Genomic DNA, 25,902 nt, shown 5'->3' on the forward strand with positions numbered 1-25,902 from the left:
TGTCATGACGTTAGAGAGGAGCTTGCAGGGACTCAAGTTCATTGCTTAATGTTTTCCCCTTCCTTGATGGAAATAGTTAGATAGAATAGTTAGACACTTCACCTGTACAGTAGTAGCTGCAAGCACACAGATAGCATCCACAACCTTACAGCAGTTTGTTCACATACATGTTACCAGAAAAACAGCATTAAAAGGATACAATTCCAATCACATCTTTGCCTTGAAAAATGTTTACTTAAAATCTTTAAGTGGCACTCTTCTTCCTTTTTCCAACTTAAGCATTCAGTAGCACTTGTATACGCAGTTTCACCATCCTGCCTAGTTGACAAGCAAAGTTAGTCATTTTCCTGTTTACACGGGTCAGCAACAAGGAAGAGGAAAACATTAAAAATAGGAAAATGTGATTCTAAAACCACAAAAAGTGGTAACAAGGACTCAAACAAGGAGCACCCAAAACAACTTCAACTCATATTTTGGAATTATTTAGATACAAAATTTCCATTTAGGCTGAGCTTTTATACGCAGTAAAGATATGGAAGAAGACTTGAATCAACAACCTGTCAAAGCTCTTCCATGTCTCTGCCAATTGGGCATCACAGCTTCTACAGACACAGGTATTTCCCATATTTAAGTTACCTAGTTTTCCAAGCTTTTGCCATTTTAAGCAGGAACTTCTACCAGGGATTCTGACAGTAAACTCACCAGTGAAGTTTAATGGCCACTTCAACTGTCACAAGTATAAACAGAAGGGAGGAACATGGTACCTTAAGCATTTGTAACTATCCTCTCTGATAACTGAAATGTTAGTTTTATGAAAGAATGTAGAAGCTGAGATGATGAAAAACAGGTAATACTTTGTCACCTAAGAACAAACCAGTTCAGGTGCAAACAGAGGTACACAAGTAGTGGGTGTGTGGCATTTCTGTGGGTACGTATGGGGCATGATACATTACACTATGCAACTAATACATTTTATAACAATACTGAAACACAGAATAAAAAAAAACCAAGTATGATACTGCAGAAACATATCCAGAAGACAGCACACAGGTAAAGTAGGTATTGATAAAGCAAATTTTACAGGAAAGAAACAATAGTATTTCTAGTGAAGGACACCTAGCATAAACAGACATTATAAAGTAATTATGCTGTTTAAGCTCGCATTTTTACACCTTCCTGGCTTTTACCTTTTAACTTCTTTCCTGAATTTTTACATATGTTTCCTATTAACATTCAAGCTCCTTTTCATCAGTAACTGATATTTTAAATGGTTTCTTTTGCTCCCACAGTTCTGGATTTGATATGCCTATACCTCTAATGTTTAGATGTCTTCGTAGTTTCTAGAGCTGAATGCATTGGTTTACAAGAGTGAACTACTACTGCTCAGCCTTGTCAACAGCATTGCTTTGAGTACTCAAGGGGAAACTTCAGGTAGGACTTAAAATTCTGAAATTGATATAACAGCACTACAGCAGCAATCATTCATCCTTAAAACTTAATGGGATTTTTTTTTAAAAAAAAAAGTGACTCCAACCATACCTTCCTGGCACTCCAGCAATCACATCTGAGAACTTGGTGAATTCTTCACTTTACCTTCTAAAGACACAAAGAAAACCAACTGATTGATGATCTTTACCATGACCTAGAGGGACTGAGATAGAAGGCCACAGTAAGAACAAGTGGAGCTACTGTTTCCCCAGGATCTCTGGGTCTTCAGGAATCTCAGAGTTCTAAAAAGGACACAATCAATTTTAGTTTTGTCTAAGCTCTCTCAGCTTCCAAGCACCACACTCACTTTTTGTCCATGATATAGTCAACTATGAAAATGATTGGCTTTGTATTGGTTTACACTTTGTCTGAAAAAAAGTAAACCAAACTATCGTTAAAGGACCATAAAAGAAAACTCAGAAAAAGCCTGGAGTGTCACTTTTTCCAGTGTAGGTGTACAGTATGTATGAGGAGAATCTCAAAAAGGTATCTCAAAGGATTTTAAAAAGCTTTTCATTGCTGGTGACACATTTTTCCCTGAAATAAGCCACTTCCTTTCTAAAACCCACACAGTGCCTCAGAGTCAAGATTTAGTAACTTCTCGAAGTCTGTGTATATATTTTTCTTACACAAAACACGGAAGTCTTAAATTCTCATTACTTTCCATGATTTAAGATATAACTATATCATCAGTCATGTCAGATTTGAAACATTTCCATTCAGTAAAGAACACATTCTCTTGTCACAGACTGAATACATGCCATATCTGAGTATCATTAATGACAATGGGCTCTCATGACTACAGCAGGCATTTGAAAACTGTCATGTTAGCACAGCCAATTGAAGTTGGGGACAAAAATTTCTTCTGAGCTACCAAGGTATAAATAATGGATTTGTAAATGTGCAAAATCAAAGCATTAGAGCCTAGTATGATAAATGGAAGTAAAACCTGAGGGACTCTAACCTAATGAAAATATATTGTACATCACCACTAAACTTCAGAATGTTTGCTCCTCCAGGATTTTAATTCTACCTATAAATAAAATCCAAGGTATCAATTTGTTTTTTCATTTATGACTGCTAACTTCACTTTTCCATTAACCACAAAGCAGAAGTGATAGACGTTATCTGTTAAAGCACAATAATCTGCATTCTGACACTTTGCACTAGGAGCAACTGCTACCACAGTGTCCATCTGTAGCATAGAGAGACAGACGACAAGTAAATAATTGTCTACGGAGTGAGAAACGCCCATCATTCTGAACCAAAACCAAACTGTTGCATTCAACTGAGTGAAAAGAAAAAGATAATTACATTGTCACATTGTGGTAACGTTTGTGGGACTTTTGTTTATTTGTTACTGGTGTAAAGCAAAAATTAAGGAAGACATTTATACAGGAGGGGCAAAAAAAGAATTCTAGAAAATTGAAAGATCAATAACATTAACAAAACGCAAGCTAAGCATCTATTAATTTTAGTTGTGGCTTGTATTCTTTAAACTGCCCACACTGTCTTAATAGCTACGTCAAAAACCTGATTACATGCAGTATTAATAAAAATCAAAATCAAAAATAAATGCCAGTGAAAAAATGCCTGCTTCTCTATTAACAGCTGCAAGCAAAGCAGTATAGTCTAATATTTAGAAAATTAGCCTTGAGCTTGAGACCTGTGCTCTATTCCTAGATTATCTGGCATATCATGAGTAAGGCTTTTCAGCTTCCTGTGCCTTACTTTCAATTTTGACTCTTTAACGTGAAGCTTGTTTCTTATTAAATATTTATACATCTAACCCTATAAAGGCCCTGTTCTTGGTGTTAGTCCTGAAAAAATACCATAATACCAGACAGCTCAACTACAAGAATGACTTCATTGAAAAAAGACTAGATTCCTTGCTACCCCAACAACAATCAAACTAAACATGCTCCGTTCACAGTAGTTTTAATTTCCTGCCAGGACTGCACATTTACAGACATCTGACCTCCTTCTTGCTCATACATCAATAAAACGAAAAATCTTAGTGTCATAAAGTGGTTAACAATTCCATTAATGGTGCCCAAAATGGAACAGAATCTAGCTCACTCACCAGTATCTGCATTGGTTCTGCAATACTAACACAGGCAAAAAAGAAATTAAAATGTAGTTTAGCAAGAAAAAGAAAGCAGAAATTACCATTTTTTAGAAATTTGAACTTTAAGACGGGTTTCTCAGAGAACCCATAAATATCAGCTAAATTTCATCAAACAAAAATTCTTGCTTGACTATACTGAAAGCAAACTTCGTACAATAGTGCATTTCAAATTGCAATCTCTGAACACCACTGAAACCCACTGCTGAGATCAAGCAAAGGACGCCTGAGAAATGCTGCATATGTCAAGAACGTATGTCACCAGTTAAAACGAAATTTATACTAAGATTTCATTCTTTGGTTTTATGGACAAAAAGACTCAAAATAGCCGATTGAAATATTAAAATCATGTCCATCTTCATCAGCTATTACCTCCATACATTGACATGATGATGAGCAAATACTTCACAAGCAACTCTTATCTAAAATCTTCATATTCTCATTATAAAAGAGTAAGACAGTTTTCACTATGTCTTCATAAGTCTGCAATTCTTAACAAATTGTTCATGACCGCATTCAAAACGTATCATTTTAATCTCTGCAGTCTACAACTGTTTCATGGGTCCTAGTCATCATCTGGTCATTTTATTACCAGAAATGCACAGAGAAAGGCAATGGGTTATCTTCTCAACAAATCCTATCAACACTAAGCATCCAAATCAATTATTTGACCAACAAACCACTGATGTACCTCAAAAGTCACTGACAATTGTTTTTAAGGGGCCATTTTTAAGTATACAGTGTAATGCATCCACAAACCAGATAAACAACACTTCCATGACGACACACACCAGAAACTCATGAACCATTTCATAAGAACCATTCATCTCAACCATCATCTAAAATCACAAACTGCCATTAGTATTTACTTTTGGTAAAAACATATACTTCAACAAACAATCTGCATAAAGGAGCACCTGGCGGTATAGTACAGCAATACTAAAACAGAGACCCATTCCCACTGAACTGCATTAAGATAGCAATCTGGGAAGGCCAAAAGAGCTTACTTCAAGAAATAAATAAATATACCACCATTGGCTTTGATTTGTTTCCTAACATTGTTTTCTAGTGCAGACTAAACACACCAGCTTCACAAATGAAGTTTCTCTTACTTCCCCACAGAAAATCCTCTAAGGTCAAGACCATTAGCACACACAGAAGTATAAATAAATTGGACTAATGACGTTTCCTCATCCTCTAAATAGCAGTTTGGACACAGGGAATTGAACATAAAATCTACTTAGGAGTTTATCAGCTGTCTAAGCTTCACACAAACAAACAAACAAACAAAAAAACGGATGTAAGTTATCCATAAAAATTCAACTCAATTTCCAAAGAAACAAAAAGCAGAGAAGCATCCCCTTTCAGCACTTTAGGAAGTTTATTTTTACTGCATGAATTACAATATGATGAAATTTGTGCTTTTTTTTTTTTCTCTCTCAACCACAATTCATAATCAACATTTAATACAAAAATGCTTTAAAGCTTAGCAGTTTAGATTTGAAAGAGATGTGAATGACTGTGTGTGTGCAACCCTAAACTATTGCCCTCATATAAAAGTACTGTAATAAACTATATACATTTCATAAAGACAACCTATATCCTATCATCATACAAGTATTTTGGTTAGCTACTCATTTTTGCAATAGTAGTAACTGCTCTAACTTTTTAAGTAAGTGTAGATTTTCAGAAACTGTTGATTACTGAAAAATGTATTTGAATGACACAATTAGAGGAAATACGGCAAAACACAAAATTGCTAAGACTACTTCACTGCACCACTTACAGTCTCTTAGAGATAAGAAATATTATTGTGCAACAGCTCCAAAAATTCAAGGAGCTTGCTGCCTCTGAAGCTTAAGATCCTCAAACAATTCAATGAGAAATTATTCAGAAATAGATATGAGTGAAGAGTAAAAAACAGGTATGTGAAGTTTTAATCCCATGGGGTTTTTTTAAATCTGAAGCTTATGCTCCTAACATTCTATAATTTTCTCAAAAGTGTTTTCTGTTGTAATTAAAAACAAGCTAAATATAATTATATTAATTCACATCCCAAAGGGTACAAAGCATCAATCATTTTTGATATCCCAATGGGGGTTGTTACTTTCCTACCCTTCTCAGACTTTGACTTTCAATTTGCCCTGGTTTCTCAAAACAAGCTCAGATAGAAATCAGCTAGAAAAAGGAAACCTAAAAGAAAAAAATGGAACGGGTATTTAGAGACATGTTAAGAACACTGATTTTAAGAAATCAACTGTAGTAACTCTAATTTCTACTGTAACAAAGAGCTTGAGAACTAACTTTAGACAGTTGTTTTTTTTCTCATTTCACCAATATCCCTCCCTTTTTAAGATCCAAATAAGGTTTAAGAATGTTACCAAAATGATCTAAAAAATCGTTACAAACCCATTTCTAACCAAAAGCATACTGGAGCCTCAACATGGTATATGAAGACACCCTAGCAGATTCAAGTTTTTTGCCTTACTTTCTCCAAAGGAATCTTCCACGGAAAGAAGTATGCCCATGCAAACCTAGACAAGAACTGGAGCCTGTTTCCACAATAGGTACAATCATTATAGAACATTCAATCACAACTCTATTTCCACCAGGTAAGTTAACAAGAAATTATTAAGTCAGTCTTTTAAGAATATGCATTTTATTTAGGTACATAAAGCAATGTCCACAAGGCAATTTTATATTAAAAATATTCAGCAGCCACTTAATTATGTACAAAACAAATTTAATGTACAAAATACCTTAGGAGTATACAGTCTGAATACCAGAAGTAGTATGTCTATGTAGTTTAGTATTATCTTTTTTATGTCCATTGCAAACACAGACACAAGTACTTTGCAATGTTAATATGTGAATTCCAAAACAAATAACACAATTACCCGTATTACATAAAGATCCACACTAGCTGCAAAATGGGGGGGGAAAGTTGTATATATATACATCAACAAAATAAGATCACTGTATTAAGCACAAAATAGATTTAGTTAACAAGACTTCTAACACTCCTTAGGCAGAAACACTTCAGTGCAAAGGCCAAACACGGACAACTTACACAAAAATGCCATATACCATAATATCATGCAGTATTCTAAGACAATTAAACCTGTCACTAATGACACCAACCTGGTTCTCAGTAAGGAAATTAAGAAATATATAAGGAAATTATTAAAATACCTGTTTCATTTAAAAAACAAATATACACATTACCTTTTGTTTATAAAAACAGAACTAAGATTTTCCAAGCATGGAAATAAATAATCTCTGCTGAAAATTAACTGGAATTCACGTTTATCCACCACTTAGGCACCTCTGCAGTGATCAGCCTGCAGGTTTGTACTAATTGAAGGCTCACTTCGGGATTGCAACCTGAAGAAAAATCCCTCCCCTACTCCTTATACACTGAACTGCATGTGTTGCTTCTTCAAGATCACTAACAACACTGAGGCAAATGCAAATGAAAAACTATATATGAAAACCTAGCTAGCTAACAAGATCCAAAGTTGTTTACTAAGGTATCAATCCCACAGTAAGATCCGCAATAAACATATAATGCTGAGGCCCTTTGGCTTCAGTCACTTGTTCAAAGTTTAATCTGCATGAAACCCATGGCAAGACTGAGCTCCAAGTACTACACATTGCCACCTACTACTAGTACCTACTTTCCAATGGAATCCACAGGACATACATTTAGGTGTATGTCCAGTTCAGGCTCTAAAACTATTAAAAATGCTAAGAAGTTTTATGCAAAGAAGAGCAGCTAGGGGAATGAGAAAACAAACCAAAAGCAAAGAGAAGTTAAATAAGAATAAGGGAAAAGATTTAGAGGGAAAAACGAAGCCATTCAATGAAAATGTAAGAAAACCCACATGTATTAGAAATCTCTACCTACATTAGTTAGAGCCTCAAGAGTATTTGGAACATGAGAAAGCAAAACCAACTAACAATATACCAGGCATGACGATGCCAAACTTTGTCCTAATATTTTACTTTTAAAAATTAGAATTTCTCTGCCAGAAGAATACACACAATTTTGGAAAAACTGAACTTTAATTATAAATTATCCAAACAGGACATTTTGCCTCAGCGGGGAAAACAGACTTGGACTTTTAAGCAGTGGGTAGTTATCATTTGGACTAACTACAGAGAAACTGATCACTGTAAAACATACTGTTCAAAAAGCAGAATTTGCTGTTAAGACTAATTAACACAACAAGCAGTATACAATCACTATCAGTCAGATTTCTATAGGAAGTCTTCCGAGGAAATAAATCAATTATGCTCCACCTCATGAACTTATCAGATCATAGTACGTACACGGGATTGTGTTATTTACACTTCAATGCTTCAAGGCACTCAAAATAGGTAAGGATACAGATGGCTACGTGTCAACTAGAACATAAACACTGAAGTACTGTCATTATATAAAACTTTTATTAGTAAGGGTAAGAAACATTGATTTTATTCAAGAGGATAGAGGTCACACTGCTCATAGTGCTAAATGACAACAGCATCAACTAGACCAACAAGCAAAATATACAGAACATGAAATTTGTACCTGAGAGCACTGGAACATGTTTTATTTTTATTTAGAAACAAAACTGTAGTGCAACCTGAAGTCAGGAATAAAGTTTTTGTCTTTTTTTGATGCAACATGCTCAACAAAAATTAATTAAAACTAGATGAAAATTACTATTGTATAGTAGCTGCCAAGTTTAGCATGAATAAGTGTATGGCAGTATATGAACAAATGTATTTTTCTAGTTGCAGCAGTACTTTTATTGCACTTATTGCTGTCCAGGATCTAAAATACTGACATTGACACTGGAAAATATATTAAAAGTAATAATGTGTATGAAAAGGAAAGTTGAAACATACATGCAGTTACTAATTTGACTAATGAGGCACCAGAATCTGGTAATTATCAGTTAAAAAAATAAGTCCAGAATGTCCTGATTCTGATCTTCCATATAAAGATACAAAGTAACAGCAATGGGTGCAAACAGTACAAGAGAATATATTGCCATTACTAAAGGAAGCTTTCTTCAAAACAGACAAGAGGCAGACACAAACAGCACTAAGGCTTTGCCTGATTTTTTTTTTTTTTCCATTGAGCAAAGACTCTCATGCTAAAGTTGAAACAACTGTTATTCCAATTCTTTCCTGAAAGACTCAAGAATAAACCATAGAATCCTAGTGACATTTCTTATGAAATACATGCAACATGTATATACCTACAAAATAGCTGTTTTAAAATTCTGAATGTTACATTTTGACAGTTGATTAAAGAGTGAATTGGGGGAGAGGGCACACAATTTTAATTGCTTGCTCCCCTACAAATTTGGTCCTATCAAAAACTATACATGTCCTACCACAACTACAACTGTCAAAACCTGAGGTCAGTGAGGCTTTTAAAAACTAAAGCTATTTCTGTTATAATATTGTACTGAGTATAAAGACAGAAGAAAATAGCGACATTGACTGGAAATACCAATTACAAGACTGGTAGTTTAATAACATACGTTATCAGAAAATCTAATTTTAAGAACATTTAATAAAACAGTCATAATATAAACTGAGGTTCCCGCTCCCCAAACTACGCACCACATAGCAAAACTAAATTTAATCTACCAAATGATAATTCAGTGTTCTTCCCAATGAACTGTATCTTCAACACCTAGAGAGATGTTTCAATAAGTCTAATGGTGTTTACAGAATTTTGTACATGCTATATACACTAAAGTTCAAGATTTTGAAAAAGTTAAAAATGTTAAATTGTCAGTGAAAATTAGGCAAAAATAAAGATATTCAGTGCAACAGCTCAAAAGTTCACATACAAATTTGTTACCAAACAGTGAGAACTGTAATATGTCAATTAAAAAAATAAAAAACTCAGTTCTGGATTATAAATAGGTCCTATATAATTACAAGGATTTTAATATACCAACATATAAACATTAATTTTTTTTTATTTTTTTTTTTTTATTACTCCCACTACTCTCTTGTAAAAGCTCTTTTTTGGTTAGCTTTCACAATATCATCAGGAGATGCTGATTTGAAGTCAAATGGTGTTATGGCTATTATAGGGCCAGTTTCCTTGGGTTTTATGTCTTGTACCTGTCTACTGTATAGGAAAGCTTTATGCATACCAATTGTGCGCCGCTTATAACCTTTTGGAGGATAACGGAGACACAAGGTTAAAGCAAAAGCTGAAGGTCTTGCACGCAGCGCCTTCATCCATGAAAGGGACAAATCCTGCCTCTTAAGAGTAAGCCCTCTTCTGGGCTTTTTATTTGTTTTGGCAAAACCAGAACATTTGCCTTGTTTTTCTTTTAAAAGTTTAGTTTCAGAACTTAAGATATTTGACTGTCCTACCACATTTTGTTCTGAAGTTACACCTGCATTTTTTACAAGGACGCTTAAATCAATGTAGGTTCTTTTAGGGGGCCTCAGCTCAGTTACATTGAGCATGGGGAAGTCTGTCCTTTGCTGAGTTTTATCTACTTCAATAGTCTCTGCTATTAAATCTGAAAGTGATAAATTCTCAACTTCCTTTAGCGGAGAAACTTTAGAGAGGGCTAGAGAAGACAAAGATCCTGTCAGCTCTGGCATCCCACCTGAAGTTTGGGGTTGACTTAGTAGTTCTGATAAGGATGAGGTTCCCAATTTCCTATCGGTGAGACTTGCTGTTGACTGGGTATAAAGATCAGCCAAAGAATAACAGTGGCTAGCACTGCTTTCCTGGTGCTCCTGAAGTAAGTCAGCCAATGATGTACTTCCAGACCCTAACACTGGCAAAGCAGCCAGGCCTGAAGAGGGGCTTTCTTGTTTTGTACTTTGCACAAGCGAAGAATAATTCGCAAGACGTTCATTCTTTCTATTTACACTATGACTGACTTCGTTATCAAGAGCCAGTTTTCCTAAAGCACTAGTTAAACACGGAGGACTGCAAAAATTTGCATTACTATTACAATCAGGAGTATTTGAGGAAACAAGAGGAACGCTGTCTTCAGGACTCAGAGAATCACAAACCACATTCTGCATCAGCAAGGATTTCAAGTCCTGTATTTCCTTGCATTCCGACTTCTTAAAGGAAGAATTTCCAGATGGGTTACCTCCTATGCTAAAGTAAACATCTTCACTGTCAGGAATCGAACTTACTGTATTAGCACTTTCTGATAGTTGATTCTCTGCCTGTTTATTCACAGGTTCACAAAACAATCCTTTACATAAATCATCACTGAAAGAAGATGACACAAGTGAAGAGGATTTCAATCCTTTCCTTTCAGATGTAGGTATATCGGATTTTTCAGCATTAAGGAGCATTCTGTCATTTGTAATTAGAGAGTAACAAGCTGAACCACTTTTGGCTGCCAAGTTTCCAAACCCAGGTTTGTTGGTGTTGTCAGCAACATTTTCTACTGCACAAGAGGAACTGTCTGTATCCATACACATTTCTGGACAACAAAGTAAGTCTCCTTACCTTACAATAGCCAATAATTTTCAGATGGAAGTGCAGTCACAACGAAATATCCATTTTTTTTTTAAGTAGACAGCGGCAACAAAGAATCAAGAAGAAACATGAAAAGGCATTTAATTACTAAGTGTTATCCAAAGATATGCAATGTTCTACAACTAAATTATGGTTATCTACTGAAATACTTAAGAAACTTTAAGAATCAGCAAAGAACGCCAGTAAAGATTACAAAGACTTAAACATAAATCAAAATAAAGTTACCTACAGACGCTACCAAAAAGAGGGAGATATTGGGGATGGAAGATATCAGTTCACCAAACAAATAATAGAAGTGCATAAATCTTAAAGATGTTGTCCAACTTCTAGGACATTCAGTTATGTCATATATTAGAAATCAGAAGTTTACTGCGAATTGCAGATGGTTGCAGTTTGAATTTAAGCTGACACTAAAGTTTTATTTTTACTTCTAGCTCAAGAAAAGCTACTGTTTCCTTTAAATGTTTTTAGAACACAGAAATAGAAGAGTAAGTTGGACTTTTTATTTTTCTAATAAATGACTAATGCAATAACAAGCATCTTCACAGCTTGTAAAGCCAAAATTAAACTGTACATACAAATGAATCATCTTGAATGTAAACAATTAAATAGAAGTATACCTTTTGTCGTCTTTCCTACAATCACAGTGTCCTCATTCTTGGTCTTCACATTTTGCTTACTGCCTTGTGAAAGCACAAGATCCAAAGCCTTCTGTACATCAAATTTACTATCCAGTACTGCTTGCACCATTGTTTGCTCTGGTACAGACTCTGCCAAAACTTCTCTCATTTGATCAAGGCATGAATTAAGACGGGCTAAAAGAGACACATTACTGTTATAAGCTGCACAAAAAAAATGTCTTAAGTGGCCTAACCACTAGCACCACACGTCTGATTAACAAAAGCAGGAGAAAAGTATCTTAGTAAGAGATAAAAACTTTAGGAATTAATTTCAATGTCACTTATTGCCATGATAAACTTTGCCCCCAAACCCTGCAAAATATTTGAGATTGTTGTAAGGAACATATCACTGACTACTACTTAGTCTATAAAGTCTCAATATTGAAATACTTTGATGTTGTAAAATTAACTATCTTCACTGCGGAGCATAAATACAAATAATCACCTTAAAATTATCCAAAGTAATTTAGTAAATCAATGTGGAATCCCATTGAACAGCACATTTTAAGTGTTTACAGATGCTATAATTAACACCCAAAGTAAAAGAGCGTTTTTGGGGGCCTCAGGCCTGAACAATTGAAAACTCCAGATCAACATGCCAGGTTTGAAACTACCTGCAATCTTTACCTTTCCTAAAACTGTAATACATTTTTTGGCTGATAAAAATAAATTTTCTTTGGAGCACATTTCTGCAACTAGTATCAGCCTTGACTAAGATAAGTTTCTTAAGTCTTGACCTGCCGCACAGCAAGACACTGAAAATTCACCAGGCTGCCACGTACTAGAAATAGCATGCTGATCAGACATACAAACACAAGCAAACAGAAGAAAATCTTCCTCAATATCACAGTTTCTGCCAGTTCAGATTTTAGAAAACAGGAACTGAACAACAAGACGACAATTACATATTCTTTATTTGAACACCTCCTCAAAGATGGTGACATTTAAAGAACTTTGCTAAGGGAATTTAACACCACAGAATTCCAACTTTCTCAAGGTTACTTAAATCATGACCCTCAATTCGTAATCCAAATAGCAAGTCAATGTTCCCCAGACATTTGCTCTGTGAAACAAGTACTGGTAGGGCCCTGCACAACATGCTGGTTGGCCATTTTATTATCCAACACTCAACAAGGACAATCTTGTCAAACTCTTTGCAGCCAGACTGACCACAATCAATCATTTTGTGTTAATGGCCAATACTGCACACTATACCAAACACAACAGGTCTTGTGGGACCACTGCTGTTTTCACAATAGAAATGGTTATTTCTAGGTTTCTTTTCCATCTTTTATTAGTCCAGAATATTACTTTCCTCCTTGTTCCAGTATCAATTCTTAACTGATTAAGTTTGCGAAAAGCATTCTGAAAAGCCAGGGTACTATACTGCCTAGATCACCTGTATCCACACACAGGATAATTCTTTCAAATTGCTCTCTACAGCATTATTTCCTGCTGTAAAAACATGTATATTACATCCCAATTTACGACATTTACCCATATGTCTATGCACTATCATAGCTTCTACCAGTTCACTTGATATGGAATCTAGACTATTTCTATTCTATCTATTGTTTCTGAATTTTCTGCAACTTGTTTTAAATACCGTATTTCATTCATGCATTTTATTGCTATTCATTCACCAACACACAATACTCTGAGCTTATCAACATTGTAACAATAACCCCAATTATTTTTGAAACATTAAAAACTAAGTTAACTATTAAAACTTGGGAAATTTGTGAATCTTTTTCACAAAGCATATAATTAGGCTATCAGATAGCAAGTTTAAAAAACAAAAGCCAGTCTTTTTTTTCCCGACCCCCCAGATCAGAACTCTGCTTGTAACATGGAATTCGTGCCTGCAGAACTAAATGGAAACCAAAGTCTAATGAATTGAAGCAGAGTAAGAAAAGATTGTAGAAGATACAGGTATCTAAAGATACTGGCTACTGTTTCAAGGAAATGCGTGACTTTGAAAACCTTTCAAATACTGCTAAGGGCCATAATCTGGAATGCAATACAAGCAAAAGATCATTCTACAAATACTCTAATACTCTTCCCTAAACATCCATTTGTGGAGTTCAAGACCTTGAACTGCACGGATGCTTGGGCTGAGCCAGCACAGCTGTTCTTATGTCTGAATTGCATATCAAATCTCATTATTTCTAGTAAGACACTAAGAACAGATTTCAATGTATGCAAAGTTACAAAAGGTAGTTACGAACTTGAAGAATCACCAATGAAGCTATGCTCGGGAAGGGTGGTGTTCTACAAGATTACAAAATTGTGAGCTGTGTCAGTCAAGTAACAAACATTAATTTCAGACTCTCTTAGTAAATCCTTAATTCATAAAAGAGATTGCTCTGAGAACTATTTATTTTCTATAATTACCTCTATCAACTTCAGTCAACTGATGACTGGACGTAAAATAATCAGCAGTATCATCTGTACCTTCACAGCCATATTCTTCTTCTAATGGCTCAGCAAATGTTGCTGGTTTGTCTCGTCTGGAGTAGATAAATTGAGCTGCTGAATTAAGTAAAAAAACAAAGTATTAAAAAAAATCAGGTCTTTTTTTCCTCCTTTAAAATAAAACATATATAAAGGGGAAAAAAAGTTAGGATGCTGACCTGCTGCAGTGATTTCAGGGAGGGAATGGGACACTACTGTATAATGACTACTACCTGAAGATTGTACAGAACATATTTATATGCTAGCATGAACTGCTGTAAGTCATCATCACAGCGAAACCACAGGCTAGGCAATATCCTTGTATCCATGTAATGCAATAATTCTGCAAAGTTCAATATTCAAATAAAAGAACACACTACAGACTTGAAAAACAGTATTTCCTACACCAAATTACCATCTATGGCCTAATATCTTCAGAACCTTACCCAGAACCTGAGTTACAGGTTAAAAAAAAAAAAGTAGCATGAAAATAATGTTGCTTTTACAGTATGGCACTATCACACTACTGATAACAATTTAATGGAGTCCAACATATTCTCCTCTTGTTGGAATTTCATTAGAAATACAGCCCATGAGTTAAAATGTATATTCACACAAAACTTTAAACAAGTGCATAATTCCACTCTGATTTAGCAACACATTAAGGTATATATAGCTAGAGCTTCTTGCTGAACATGAGCCCCCACCATTACATACTCCCCAGCTCTGAAATACATACTGAAAGCATATGTATATCCAGAAGTTAAGTAGCATAGCCTTAGCAACTGTTTACCAAATGCATACCATTTTGTATCTAATCATCATAACTCAAGCAATTACTAAGAGATTGCTATACAATCTAGATCAGACTACTTTTTATAAATGAAGCTTACGTAAAAAGAATTCCTAGGAAAATTACTGTGCACAAACAAGAATTAGTTTTGCAATTTAGCAGTTTATACTTGAGTAAAATGCAAACGTGTTGCACGTTTTCATCACAAAATACAAAGCTACCTTAATTCTTAGAAAATGTCTGGAAAATTCTAGCAATTAAACTTAGAAATTGAATGCAAGACAATCTGAATTTAAACCAGGGAATGTGACTACAAATAATAAAAATATGCACCTAGATTCGCTTATCTAAAATCAACAGGAGGACAGAGGAACAGATTTTTAAAGACTTGTGGCCAGAAGTCACAGGCTACATCGCGCTCGCAGTGGATTTAGATCCACTAGTTACCTGCAGTAGTACTGCTTCACATCAACATCAGACATACTGTTTTCAGGGCCTACTCAGCTCTGAAAACACTGTTGCCAAATATGGGTAAACCCTGAACTGACAATCTTAACAGAGATTGGACTGGAGAAACAACCTAATGGTTCTACGCTCAGGCTGAATTCAGCTGGGTTGAGCTGCTGAGCACATCTCACCTGAGCACAAAGCATCACTATTTTTATACCTCCTTTGCAACACTACAAATGCCAGAAAGCTTATTAGCTCTGCGTGCTCTTGCACGAGACCAGAAGCCAGTGAGGACAAGTGCTGCAGCCCACAACAAGACTCCCTACCCTGCATTTACTCAAAGTTGTGTAAAAGACATCAACTACCAGGTGCAGAATCACAACTGCTACACACAGCTAGATCCTACTAACAATTTTAAAAGATACCAAATGTTCCAAGACTATCAACACATTCCCATAAACCACATTTTTACATTATCAAGTACATTCTGACCATCCAAGATAACATACTTGTACAACTGAAGATGTGCCCAGTTGTCTTATGTGACTTTCAAAAAGTACAATGCCTAACACTACATAACTGACTTTAACAAGATTATGGCCGCTAGGCACTTTTCAAAACTTTCACTAGTTTTTAAATATTGATTTATTCTAGAAATAAATATTAGAGTAGGAATCAATGGATAATGCTTATATGTAATCATTTGAACTAACCTGTTGAAGGAGAAATGCAATAATCATCTTCTACTGATTGGCCATACACATCATCATCTTCAAAATCTATGAAGCAGAAACAGTAAGATTAGTCAGCACAATTTCTAAATACTTAATATTATAATTCAAAGGGTAGCTTTTACACAAGATTTTAAGAAATTATGCATCCCTAGTATTCCAGATGTGCAGTTAAGTACTGTTTATTTACCTAGGTAAGCAATTCTAAGTTACAAGAATAGAATTTTAACATTTAATACTTTATTCATTAGGAAAGCTGAGAATTTTCAAGAGCTGCCATGCTTCACACCCCCTCCTTCAGCACCTCCTTTGGAAGGCTGCCCTCACAATCCAAACCCAGTTCCACAAATCTTCGCCCATGGCACTTCTCTTGACATTTCTGCTTGACCTCTCAACAGTCTTAACCACAGACAGTTCAATTACAATCTCTACTCCAACGACTCAGAATCAGCATTTCTATTCCATACCCATTTACTACTCAGCTTTCTTCTCTGGTCTGTCCTCACGGATATCTACCCTTCAGCTCAGGTTCAGAAAAGCAAAAAGACAATTCACAATTCCCTTTGAATACACAAAATTGTTTCATCCAAAAAGCAAGAACCTTATATAGTTACTTAAACATAGCCATATACTTTCCCAATTTTTTTTTTTTTAAAAGGTATCAGGAATCAGTTATCAGGAAACACAGAAAGTGTATTATCCACCCTCCCCCAAAAAAATCCTATTATGTAAATCTTTAAAAAACATTTCTAATTTTCACTAAGTAATAATGAAATACATGAAAAAAGTAACGAAATGTTTTTAAAGATGTTATTGCATGCACTTGGCAGTTTCACAAATAACATGTATTGTTTGTTGCTTTAAAAGAGAGAAAAAAGTAGCTACCATCTAAAAAAAATCTGCACTGGGGCATGAAAGGTTCATTTATCTATCAACATGGAACAAGAAAATCAAAGTAAACTTAACTCTATAATCCACTGTAATTTTCAAAAAAAATGCCAACCAAAAGTAGTAGCTAAAATGGTTAGCACAAGTGTGTGAAGTTTAGTGAAAGACTCAGGAAGCTACTTTGGAAATTAAATATCACAGGATAAAGAAAATGTACTACAGGCTTGTTTTGATTATCTTTTTAAAAAGAGCATATTGTTATCTACTTTTTGACCATGTCTCCTGGTTCCATGCTAGGACCAATTAATCTATAAAAAAGTCTAGAAAAGAGTTACATATTTTTTTCAAGGTAAGAGCACTTTTTGTAGTTTGGCCAATACTCGGGGAGTGTCAAGGAGAACTCCAAAATGACTTGTGTGAATGGTTAACATTCACAGTTAGTAACTGAAATCAAGGTAAGTCTTGTCAGTGTGTATTACTTCAATCACTTGTATATCCCATAATGGTTTAATTTCTGGACTAAGAAAAATACACCTCAGGTAAATGGTTCAGCTTGCATTAACCACAAAAATAATTATTAAAAAATGACAGAAATTACAGAGGACAGAGTAGAAGCCACAGAAGCATTCCACAGTATCAACAGCTGTTATCACCGACATACTCTCAGCTGGAATATCGCATTCAGTTCTGATCACAATACCTCAAAAAGGAGACAGCAGAAATAGAACACGGTCAAATAAAGACAACAAAATCTAAGGCCTCAGAAGACTTCCTAGGAAAGGAGCCCAAAAAATACTGCAAATATTTACTTTAGAAAGGAGACAAATAATTGGGCCAGACAAAGCATTACAGAATCGTAAGTGGCATAAAAAGAACATATAGTATTAAAGAAAAAAAAAGAAGACAGAAAAGTGTACTTCATTTGGGACAGAAATGATTGTATGCAACTACAAAAGTAGTATATGGTGTAAATATAAAGACCACACGCATACCTACTTCTAATTAAACCTGATGTGTAATGCAACAGTAAAGTAGCAACTTAAGTCTCATAAGGATACAGGAAATTACTATGTATCTCAGCAACCTCATTAAAAGAGATTCTAATGAGTATACAAACACTGAAATGAATTCCACAGATTGGGCACCCAACTTCACAGATGACAGATATTCAGTTGAAGTTGACATTTCATCCAGTCTGTGATGAAGAAAATCTCTAGAGGATGAAAGAATCAAGCAGTAAAATCCCCAATCCAGTCTAAGATTTTGCCTGTCTTAGGTAAATTTGCAATAGTAAAACCTGCAAGGTAGGCCACAGAGATGTCATGAGTGACATGGATTTACACGACTTCCCCAAAAATTCCAAGATCGCAGTGCAAAACTCAATTTCTGCTACTACAATACATATACACATTGCATCTGTCTGCTCAACAGCAGAAGACCAGAGGCAGGTAGAAGTATTTTTTTGCAATTTTTGTATATAATCTGACAAAGTCAGGCAACAAAACAGCTGCTCCCATACCAAAGGGTTCTTTAAAATACCAGTATCAACTGGAAATGTGTCCATTTTTCCACAGCCCAAGCCAAAATAAACAAAACCATTGAGGAAAAAAGGGTGCAATATACAGTTTGCCTAAGTTAATGGGACAGAGCACAAAGAAAGGTGCAGCACTGCAGGTACGAGCCCAGTTGTTACACAAGAGCTTGTTCAGTCCATGCAAGCTTAAGTAAAATATGACAGAAAGGTGTCTGAAACACAGATTCTTCCTTAGATGCTCAACTCCATCTTTAAGAACTACATTTCTTCTACGTGGAACAGCTGTTACCGCTTATCTATTACTATGGCTGAACATCAGCAACAACTTTGCTAGTTAGACTGGGCATACAAACTTTTAAGCTTTACAAGGCTGAAGGAGGGCAGGTTCAATTGTATTGAGGCTGGTTTTCGAGTCACTCCCACCCGCCTGAAAACCGGTCAACTTCGACAGCTTAAGGCAACGCAGGTAACCCCTGCCACGGCTAGGCCTGCGTGCCGCGGCCGCGCTTTCCCCATGTGGAAGCTCCCGGGGGACCCCGGCAGCAGGAGGAGGCCCTGCAGGGCAGCGGCAGCACGGCCACGTGCGCCTGACCCGCCGCTCGGGCGGGAAGCGGCGGCGGGGGGGGGGGGGTAGGGGGGTGTGGGGGGGCGGGGCGAGGCCTCGCACGGAGCCTCATCCAACCCCTGCGGGGGGGAGGGGGCTGCTTCTCCCCTCCCACCGCCCTTGACAGCCCCCCGTGCGGGCCCGGGCACACCCTACCGCACACGGACACCGCCGGGCACCCCCGGGGCAGAAGGGCCCGCCGATGGAACGAGTGCGGGCCCGGGGGGGGGAGAGGGGAGCCGCGAAGTGACCGGCGGTTGGGGCGGCGTTCGGGACGGCCCCCGCAGCTCTGCTGCCAGCCCCTGCTCGCCACTACCTTCGTCGTAGTTATAGCCTCGGACGTTCCTGTGCCGGGACATGATGATGGCGGCGGCGGTCGCCTCGCTCGCCCGCGGTGGCGCTGGCGCGGCGGACCTAGGGCGCCATGTTGGTGTCCGGCGGGCCTGGCGGAATCCTCCTGCGCAGGCGCGCGGAGCACGCTTCCGCCCTCGTCGCGTTATCACGCATGCGCGGCGTCCTCCCGCCTCGCCCGGCCGCTTCCTGGTCGGTTGGTGGCGCGGGGCGAGACGGGGCGGTTCCCTGAGCCGGTCGGAGCTCCGCCCCTGCGCTGGGCTGTGGCCCACGTCAGCGGCGGGCGCTGGGCTCGTGCCGCCTGGCCCCGCTGAGGGGCGGGGGAGGCTGGTGGGCGGCGGGCCTCGGCCCCTCGCCTCGCCCTGCGGCCTCGGCTTCCTCAGGGACCGTGAGGGAACAGCCGCAGCGGTGCCGCGCTCTGGGAGGGCTCTGCGCGCAGCCCCACGCGGGGCAAGTAGAGCAGGCCCGGCCCTGCGAGGGGTCACGGCTGTACTTCGCCTGCCCCCCGCCCCGCCCGAGGGAAACGCACCCGTCCTCGGCATGCCGCGGCCAACGCTGAGGGTGCCGGCATCCAGGCACCCCGCCACTGCCGCTGCCCTGAGTCTGATCTCGCAGTCTGGTGCGGTCTTGGCATTTGACGTGTAACCCTCATTGCTACGTCATCATTCACACCTCAAACTTAAAATGTGATGAACTGCTGCAACCATATGCGCACATATGTAAGCAAGTGTATTCAAGATTATTCAAAACAGTTACATCATTGATGACAACGTAGCATTCTGGGTTGGCCTAAATTCTCTGAAGGGTATGCTCATTTAAGCACACTCTCAAAATACCGTTTCCATATTTGTGTGCCACCACAGGAGCAAAGTTTGAAAGGCTCTAAAATTAACTACAAGGTTTTGTCTTTCAATTCTGGATCTGAAACAGCTCAAATTGACCTGGCTTGTTGGTGACCAGTAGCCATTACAATCCAGTGACTGACTAGTGGTTGGGATTAAATGAGCTGGCTGTAGGTAAATGCAAACTGTATTAATTAGCATGGCTATTGGCAGTGTTAAGCAGCAAAATGTCAAAGCATTAAGCTCCATGGAGGTCTTGATTTGACTTCATTGGCACATCGCTATAGGTACGGTTTACACCCGAGTTTCAGTCTGCAAGTGCTGCTGCAGTGCCAAGGGATCAGGTAATCAAGGAATGTCCCTATTAGGAACTAGGTAATCAAGGAAGATCCAGCTGCTCCTCTTGCTGGGTCCAAGAGAGAGAGGGGCAAGCAGAGAAGTCTGTAAGCTCCAGTGACAGTGGGAGATGGGAGAGAGATCCCAGCTCATGGGCCCTCCCAGTGCCCCCTCCTGAGCTCCAGCTCTGGCAGATGCAGCTGCTTCTACATCCTCCAGCCCAGTTGTTCCTCAGATACCTGCATTCATCTACATGCTGAGAACCTGCTAGGCAGACGATCCCATTAATATTACTCAAGTCTGATGTCTCCATCTCCAAGACCTTTAATACTTTATTTACCATCTTTTTACCGGTCTTGACAGCACCAGCAATCCAGCCTCCTCCAGCCACCTGCATGCCCCAGGTGTCCTCTGATATCCCACCGCGTAGCCACACATCCCTACAAACACACATACCCTGGTTTTCTAACTGCCACCTAACTATTGCCTCATCCTGGCCCACATGCCAAAACTGCCACTATCTGCGACTCCACATCCTTCCTGGTCACTGCTAGAGGCAGGGTGTGTTAAGCATAAGCTAAAGTTTGTGTTCATATACAAATTTTATGCAAATGTGTAGATTGTTTCCTTATGTTATTTGCATATTTGTGACTAATTTGTACAGATTGGCACATGCAGCTGCACAAACTTAGGATCTCTGTAATATCTTTCATATGGTGCAAAGATTAGCATAGAATTGGAAACAAAGATTTCTAATTAATGCTGGTGTCCTGTTGACCTTTAGTGACCCAAATGTTCTCCACAGCAGAGGTTTGACAGACGTTGTGTTGATCCTTATCTGTCCCAATCTCTTGATATGGGTCAAAGATACAAAAGTGAAGAATTGCTATCATACGTTATGATTTAATATTACACAGCCAGGGTGACACACTTCTAAATCCAAAAGCTGATTCCGGCACATGCTATCTGAGCCTTTAGTGAGGTGCCTTAAAGACACTGTAGCACTACAACCGTCAGAGCATCCTGCCAGTCTGCCTCCAACAGCTTTACTTTGGAAATGGCACACTTTCTAGCCTCCAAAATTACTTGGATTCCGTTTTTCAGATGTTAAAAACTCCAGTAAATCTAAATCATGTAAATTTAGCATTTTTTTCTTTTAAGCAGTGACTTTTCTCATTTCACACCTGACCATCCTATTGCAAAGATGTTTCTTTTATCCTTTCTATTCATGCTTTTTACACAAATCACCAGCTGCCTATCAAATAATCATTTTTTCATGTTTGAATTTTATGTTCACATTTATTATGTTGTCGCTTTTGATTTTCAGTGACTGTGGCCTCCACAGATATGACCCACATTTCATTTGCTTGACTCAAATGTAACATTGTTTTCAAGATTTTGAAATTAGTATTTAAAAGAAGAAAATAAATAAGACTTGTAAAAATATAAAGATGATCTAAGCCCAGTGTAGCAGATGATACACTATGTAGTTTTTCCATGGCATTAACAGTGAACTTGGAAGGCTGCTATTTTTCATTTAAAGTGGTGTAGGTTATATCATATGAAGACCTGAGGGAAAAAAAAAGCCAAGAACAACAATTTCATACAGAAGCACAATTATTTCATATTACAGCACTATCTTCAAAGAGGCGTAAATACACAGTGATCATTCCTTGCCTTTCCTTAACTCTGAGACCTATGTAAATGTTTTAGAGAAAGGTGTTCAAGAAATAATAAGCTTTAGTCCTCAAGCTCTAGCTATACCTCAGTTAGTGCTATTTGTAAGTGAATGCAAAGTTCATGCATGGTATTCATCTGATGATAGCAAAGCAGTCTACAACTAAACATTATTCCTTCAGCAGCAATTAAAGCACCACCAGAGAACCTCATCAGTCTGGCTCCAGCAGCTTTGACCGAGGAATGACTAACCAGGTCACTTCTGGTAAACTCTGTGAGCATTCATTTCCTTCCTGCCCACTGAGATTATATGATACTTTAAGGCATGTGCACTAAGAAGTGAATGAAAACCACCAGTCTCAATCCAGGTGGCAGCATTACTGATAATCCTGGGTTTTTTCAGCAGTTTCCTGGGCACTCCCGGGCCCAGCACTACTAATTTTTTTCCTAACAGTAAGAATGAATTAATAAAATATTTAATAATTTATTTTAGCTAAGCAGAAAGTCAAAAAGGTTAGATCATTTTAAATGATGTTATTTCTTCTTCAAGTGAAGTTACCCAGCTTTTTAGTAGTTTTAAAGTTCTTAGTGAAAAAACATTCAGTCTATTTCATTTCCTTTTAAACCAAAGTTAAGCAAGACCTGGTCTGGGAAAAAACCAGCATAATTCCAGATGTTATACTACACTCTGTGGTGTGGGTGTTAAGTTTTTAAATATAGATGTTATCAATGTCACTAAGCACTTTTCCAGCTGATAAATGATTTGACTAGATCAAAAGAACTGCAGCCAATAAACACGTCTGGTTTTGTTTAAAATGACACCATCTAGATCAGAAGCTGATTTAGGAGTCAGAAAGCAAAGAGTATTAATAAATGATAATTTTGTACATATGGTAAATAGCAAGCGTCTCCAATTTTCGTCAGTATGAATAAGCTTGTTAAATATATTTATTATTTCATTGAGAATGGATCAATCTGCAAAACAAGTTTTGCCTGCAAGTTAGTGATTTATGTTAGTTAAGACCTTACACAATTTCAACAGGATCTAGCCAAGTTAGATGGCAACTGATGGCAAATGGTAACATAACAGCAATTTGATCTGGAAAAGTTGCCTATTTGGATGGTTTAACATAGAATCATTTAGGTTGGAAAAGACCTTTAAGATTATCGAGTCTAACCGTAAACCTAACACTGCCAATTTCATCACATTTGTGTTTGTCACAAGCATGTAAACTTACTGTTACAATAAGAAATAAAATATTTCAGTGACTTTAGCTATGTCTATACTTCCCGAAACACTTTGATCTCAATTCTAAATTCCCCTGTCATCCCACTGCCTCCCTGCTGGCTCTCAGGCTGCTTCTCACCTGCAGTGACCCGAATGTCGGCCCAGAAAGGGAAGCCCGGTCTCTGCAAGGAGGGGAATCGCCTTGAGCCACATGGCTGCGAGAGCAGGAGTTCTAATTCAAGCACCGTTGCCAAGAGCATGGTAGCTGTAGCCACTGAAAATCCCTGATCAATTGTTTCTACCACTGAATGCAAATAAAAATTAAGAAACAATTAGAACAGACAGTGGCATTCACTTCTTGTTAGTCTATGAAGTATATTGGTGATACAGAGTGAGATAAGTGATGAGAATCATCAGGGGCATGGGAAGTTTCTTCCATGAAGAAAGATTAAAAGGATTAAGAATTTGTCTTACACAGGAGATGTAGAAAATGGGACATGACTAAAGTATATATTGGGGAATGGCTCATAAATAGCCATTATTTTTTTGCTCATAGTAAAAGTGGAAGTTCCTTGAGATTGAAAGAAGGCAAATTTTGAAATTATTAAAGTAAACAATTTTAATTCAGCACAGAATTTGACTGTAATATTCACTGCCAGAAGAACTGAGCACGGCCAAAAACTTAGCAGGATTCAAACAGTTCAGATACTTGAGTAGATGACAAGAATACTTAAACATGATCACAGTAAATATTTACAATCTATATAAAAGTTCTGCCAGGTATGGAAATTTTCGTGTTAGTGATTCAATCTACTTTTAATTGTTACAGGTGACTGACAGGATAAATTAATGGGAGCTACAGACATAAGGAAAAGAAAAAACAGAAGGCTGTTTATGAGTTATGATGCACGTGTTTGCGCTAAAGCACATAATAATGACTCACGTGTATATGTGCTAAAGCACATAATAATGACTCACATGTATATGTAGTGGCAGCATTCTGTTGTATGTGATTGTACACACCAATTTAGCAAGCACTTTAAAAAGTTTGTCAAGGATCCCGGCTACTACTATAAACTGTGTTTTCACCTATATGTCTGTGGTAAGGTATATTTATTGAACATAGGGATGCAGCCAAGCTTCCAGTAACACAGCGGGATCTTTTTCTACTGCCTCAGTAGAAAAAAAGAAGTTAAATTCTGGAAAATACCTTTTAAGAAACATTACACAAGCACCATTTACATCATTTACACAGGTAGAAATCAAAGCAGGGCGAATACAGTTTGAAAAGTCTCTTGCTTTTCTGGATAAAGTAATTCATGATACAAATCTGACCAGGACATTCCACTACCAATCTCTTCATATAGACCTTCAATTAAAAACAAATGCTGACACATGCATGCTTGTGGGAGGCATAATTATAGTTGCTTTGTTGGGAAGGCAGCTTGTTGAACTTTAAGCATTATCTTAGAATTACTCTGGTTTTGTTTTCTGTGTTCTGCACTTCTAAATTTTTGGGACCTACCTTTGGCAAACCCAAGTCTGCATGCCAGACAGAGCAGACTGAATACGTTGCTCAGAAAACTCCCTTGCTAGTCTCTCAGAGACTTAGCTTTTGCCCTGTCTGGTTACTGACCCAAAAAAAAAAAAAAAAAAAAAAGCTGTCCTAGAGGAGGGTGGGCAGGAATTACCTAACACATGGAAAACATAACAAAGATTTCCAGCAGAAAAATAAACTCGGTCTTCCATAAGACATCCAGAAGAATTACCATTTGATATTCATATGTTAATTGAGGCTGTGGCAAACTCAGTGAATACATATCCATTTTATTTGAAGTACAGACTCACACATGGGGTCTGGGCAAGTCTTGAGTGATCCTGAAAGAGAAATAGCAGCTGCGTGGTGTTCATTAGCCTCATGTCGAGTACAGCCTTACTGGTGGCGTGCACAGCCTGCTGCCCTCCGTACCATGGAGCGTGGAGCATTGCCGTGTGTCCACGCTGCAAGGCGGTGCGGCCGCCTGCGGTCTGTAGGCAGCCTGAGATTCAGTTACCTTTATGTGACGTGGAAGGGGTAAATGACAGGCAGCCTAATGGCAGGGATGGCACGGCCACTGAGTCAAGGAAACCCTCTGTACTCACCTCCCGTGGAAGTCTGCTACCTGCAGGGTTCTTCTGAATCACATTCATTTG

General features: G+C 38.0%; 1 protein-coding gene across 8 annotated transcripts in view; it reads right to left on the bottom strand.

Moving 5' to 3' along the window:
- HBS1L (HBS1 like translational GTPase) overlaps positions 1–19,780 on the bottom strand; it is a 62,636-nt gene extending 42,856 nt beyond the window's left edge. The window contains exons 1-5 of one of the 8 annotated variants that reach the window (XM_075748154.1): positions 19,592–19,780; positions 16,232–16,297; positions 14,216–14,353; positions 11,762–11,956; positions 7,660–11,106 (exon numbers count right to left, since the gene is read on the bottom strand). In XM_075748154.1, coding sequence (XP_075604269.1) covers positions 9,623–11,106; positions 11,762–11,956; positions 14,216–14,353; positions 16,232–16,297; positions 19,592–19,634 — 1,926 coding nt within the window. In that variant the 5' untranslated portion in view covers positions 19,635–19,780 and the 3' untranslated portion in view covers positions 7,660–9,622. Of the gene's footprint in view, positions 1–7,659; positions 11,107–11,761; positions 11,957–14,215; positions 14,354–16,231; positions 16,298–19,591 lie in introns of those variants that run through there. The other 7 variants (XM_075748156.1, XM_075748155.1, XM_075748153.1 and 4 more) reach the window with 7 other exon arrangements.
- Between the last annotated feature and the right edge of the window lie 6,122 nt (positions 19,781–25,902).

The sequence above is a fragment of the Balearica regulorum genome, chromosome 3, assembly GCF_011004875.1.
Source record: "Balearica regulorum gibbericeps isolate bBalReg1 chromosome 3, bBalReg1.pri, whole genome shotgun sequence".
NCBI lineage: Eukaryota > Metazoa > Chordata > Aves > Gruiformes > Gruidae > Balearica > Balearica regulorum.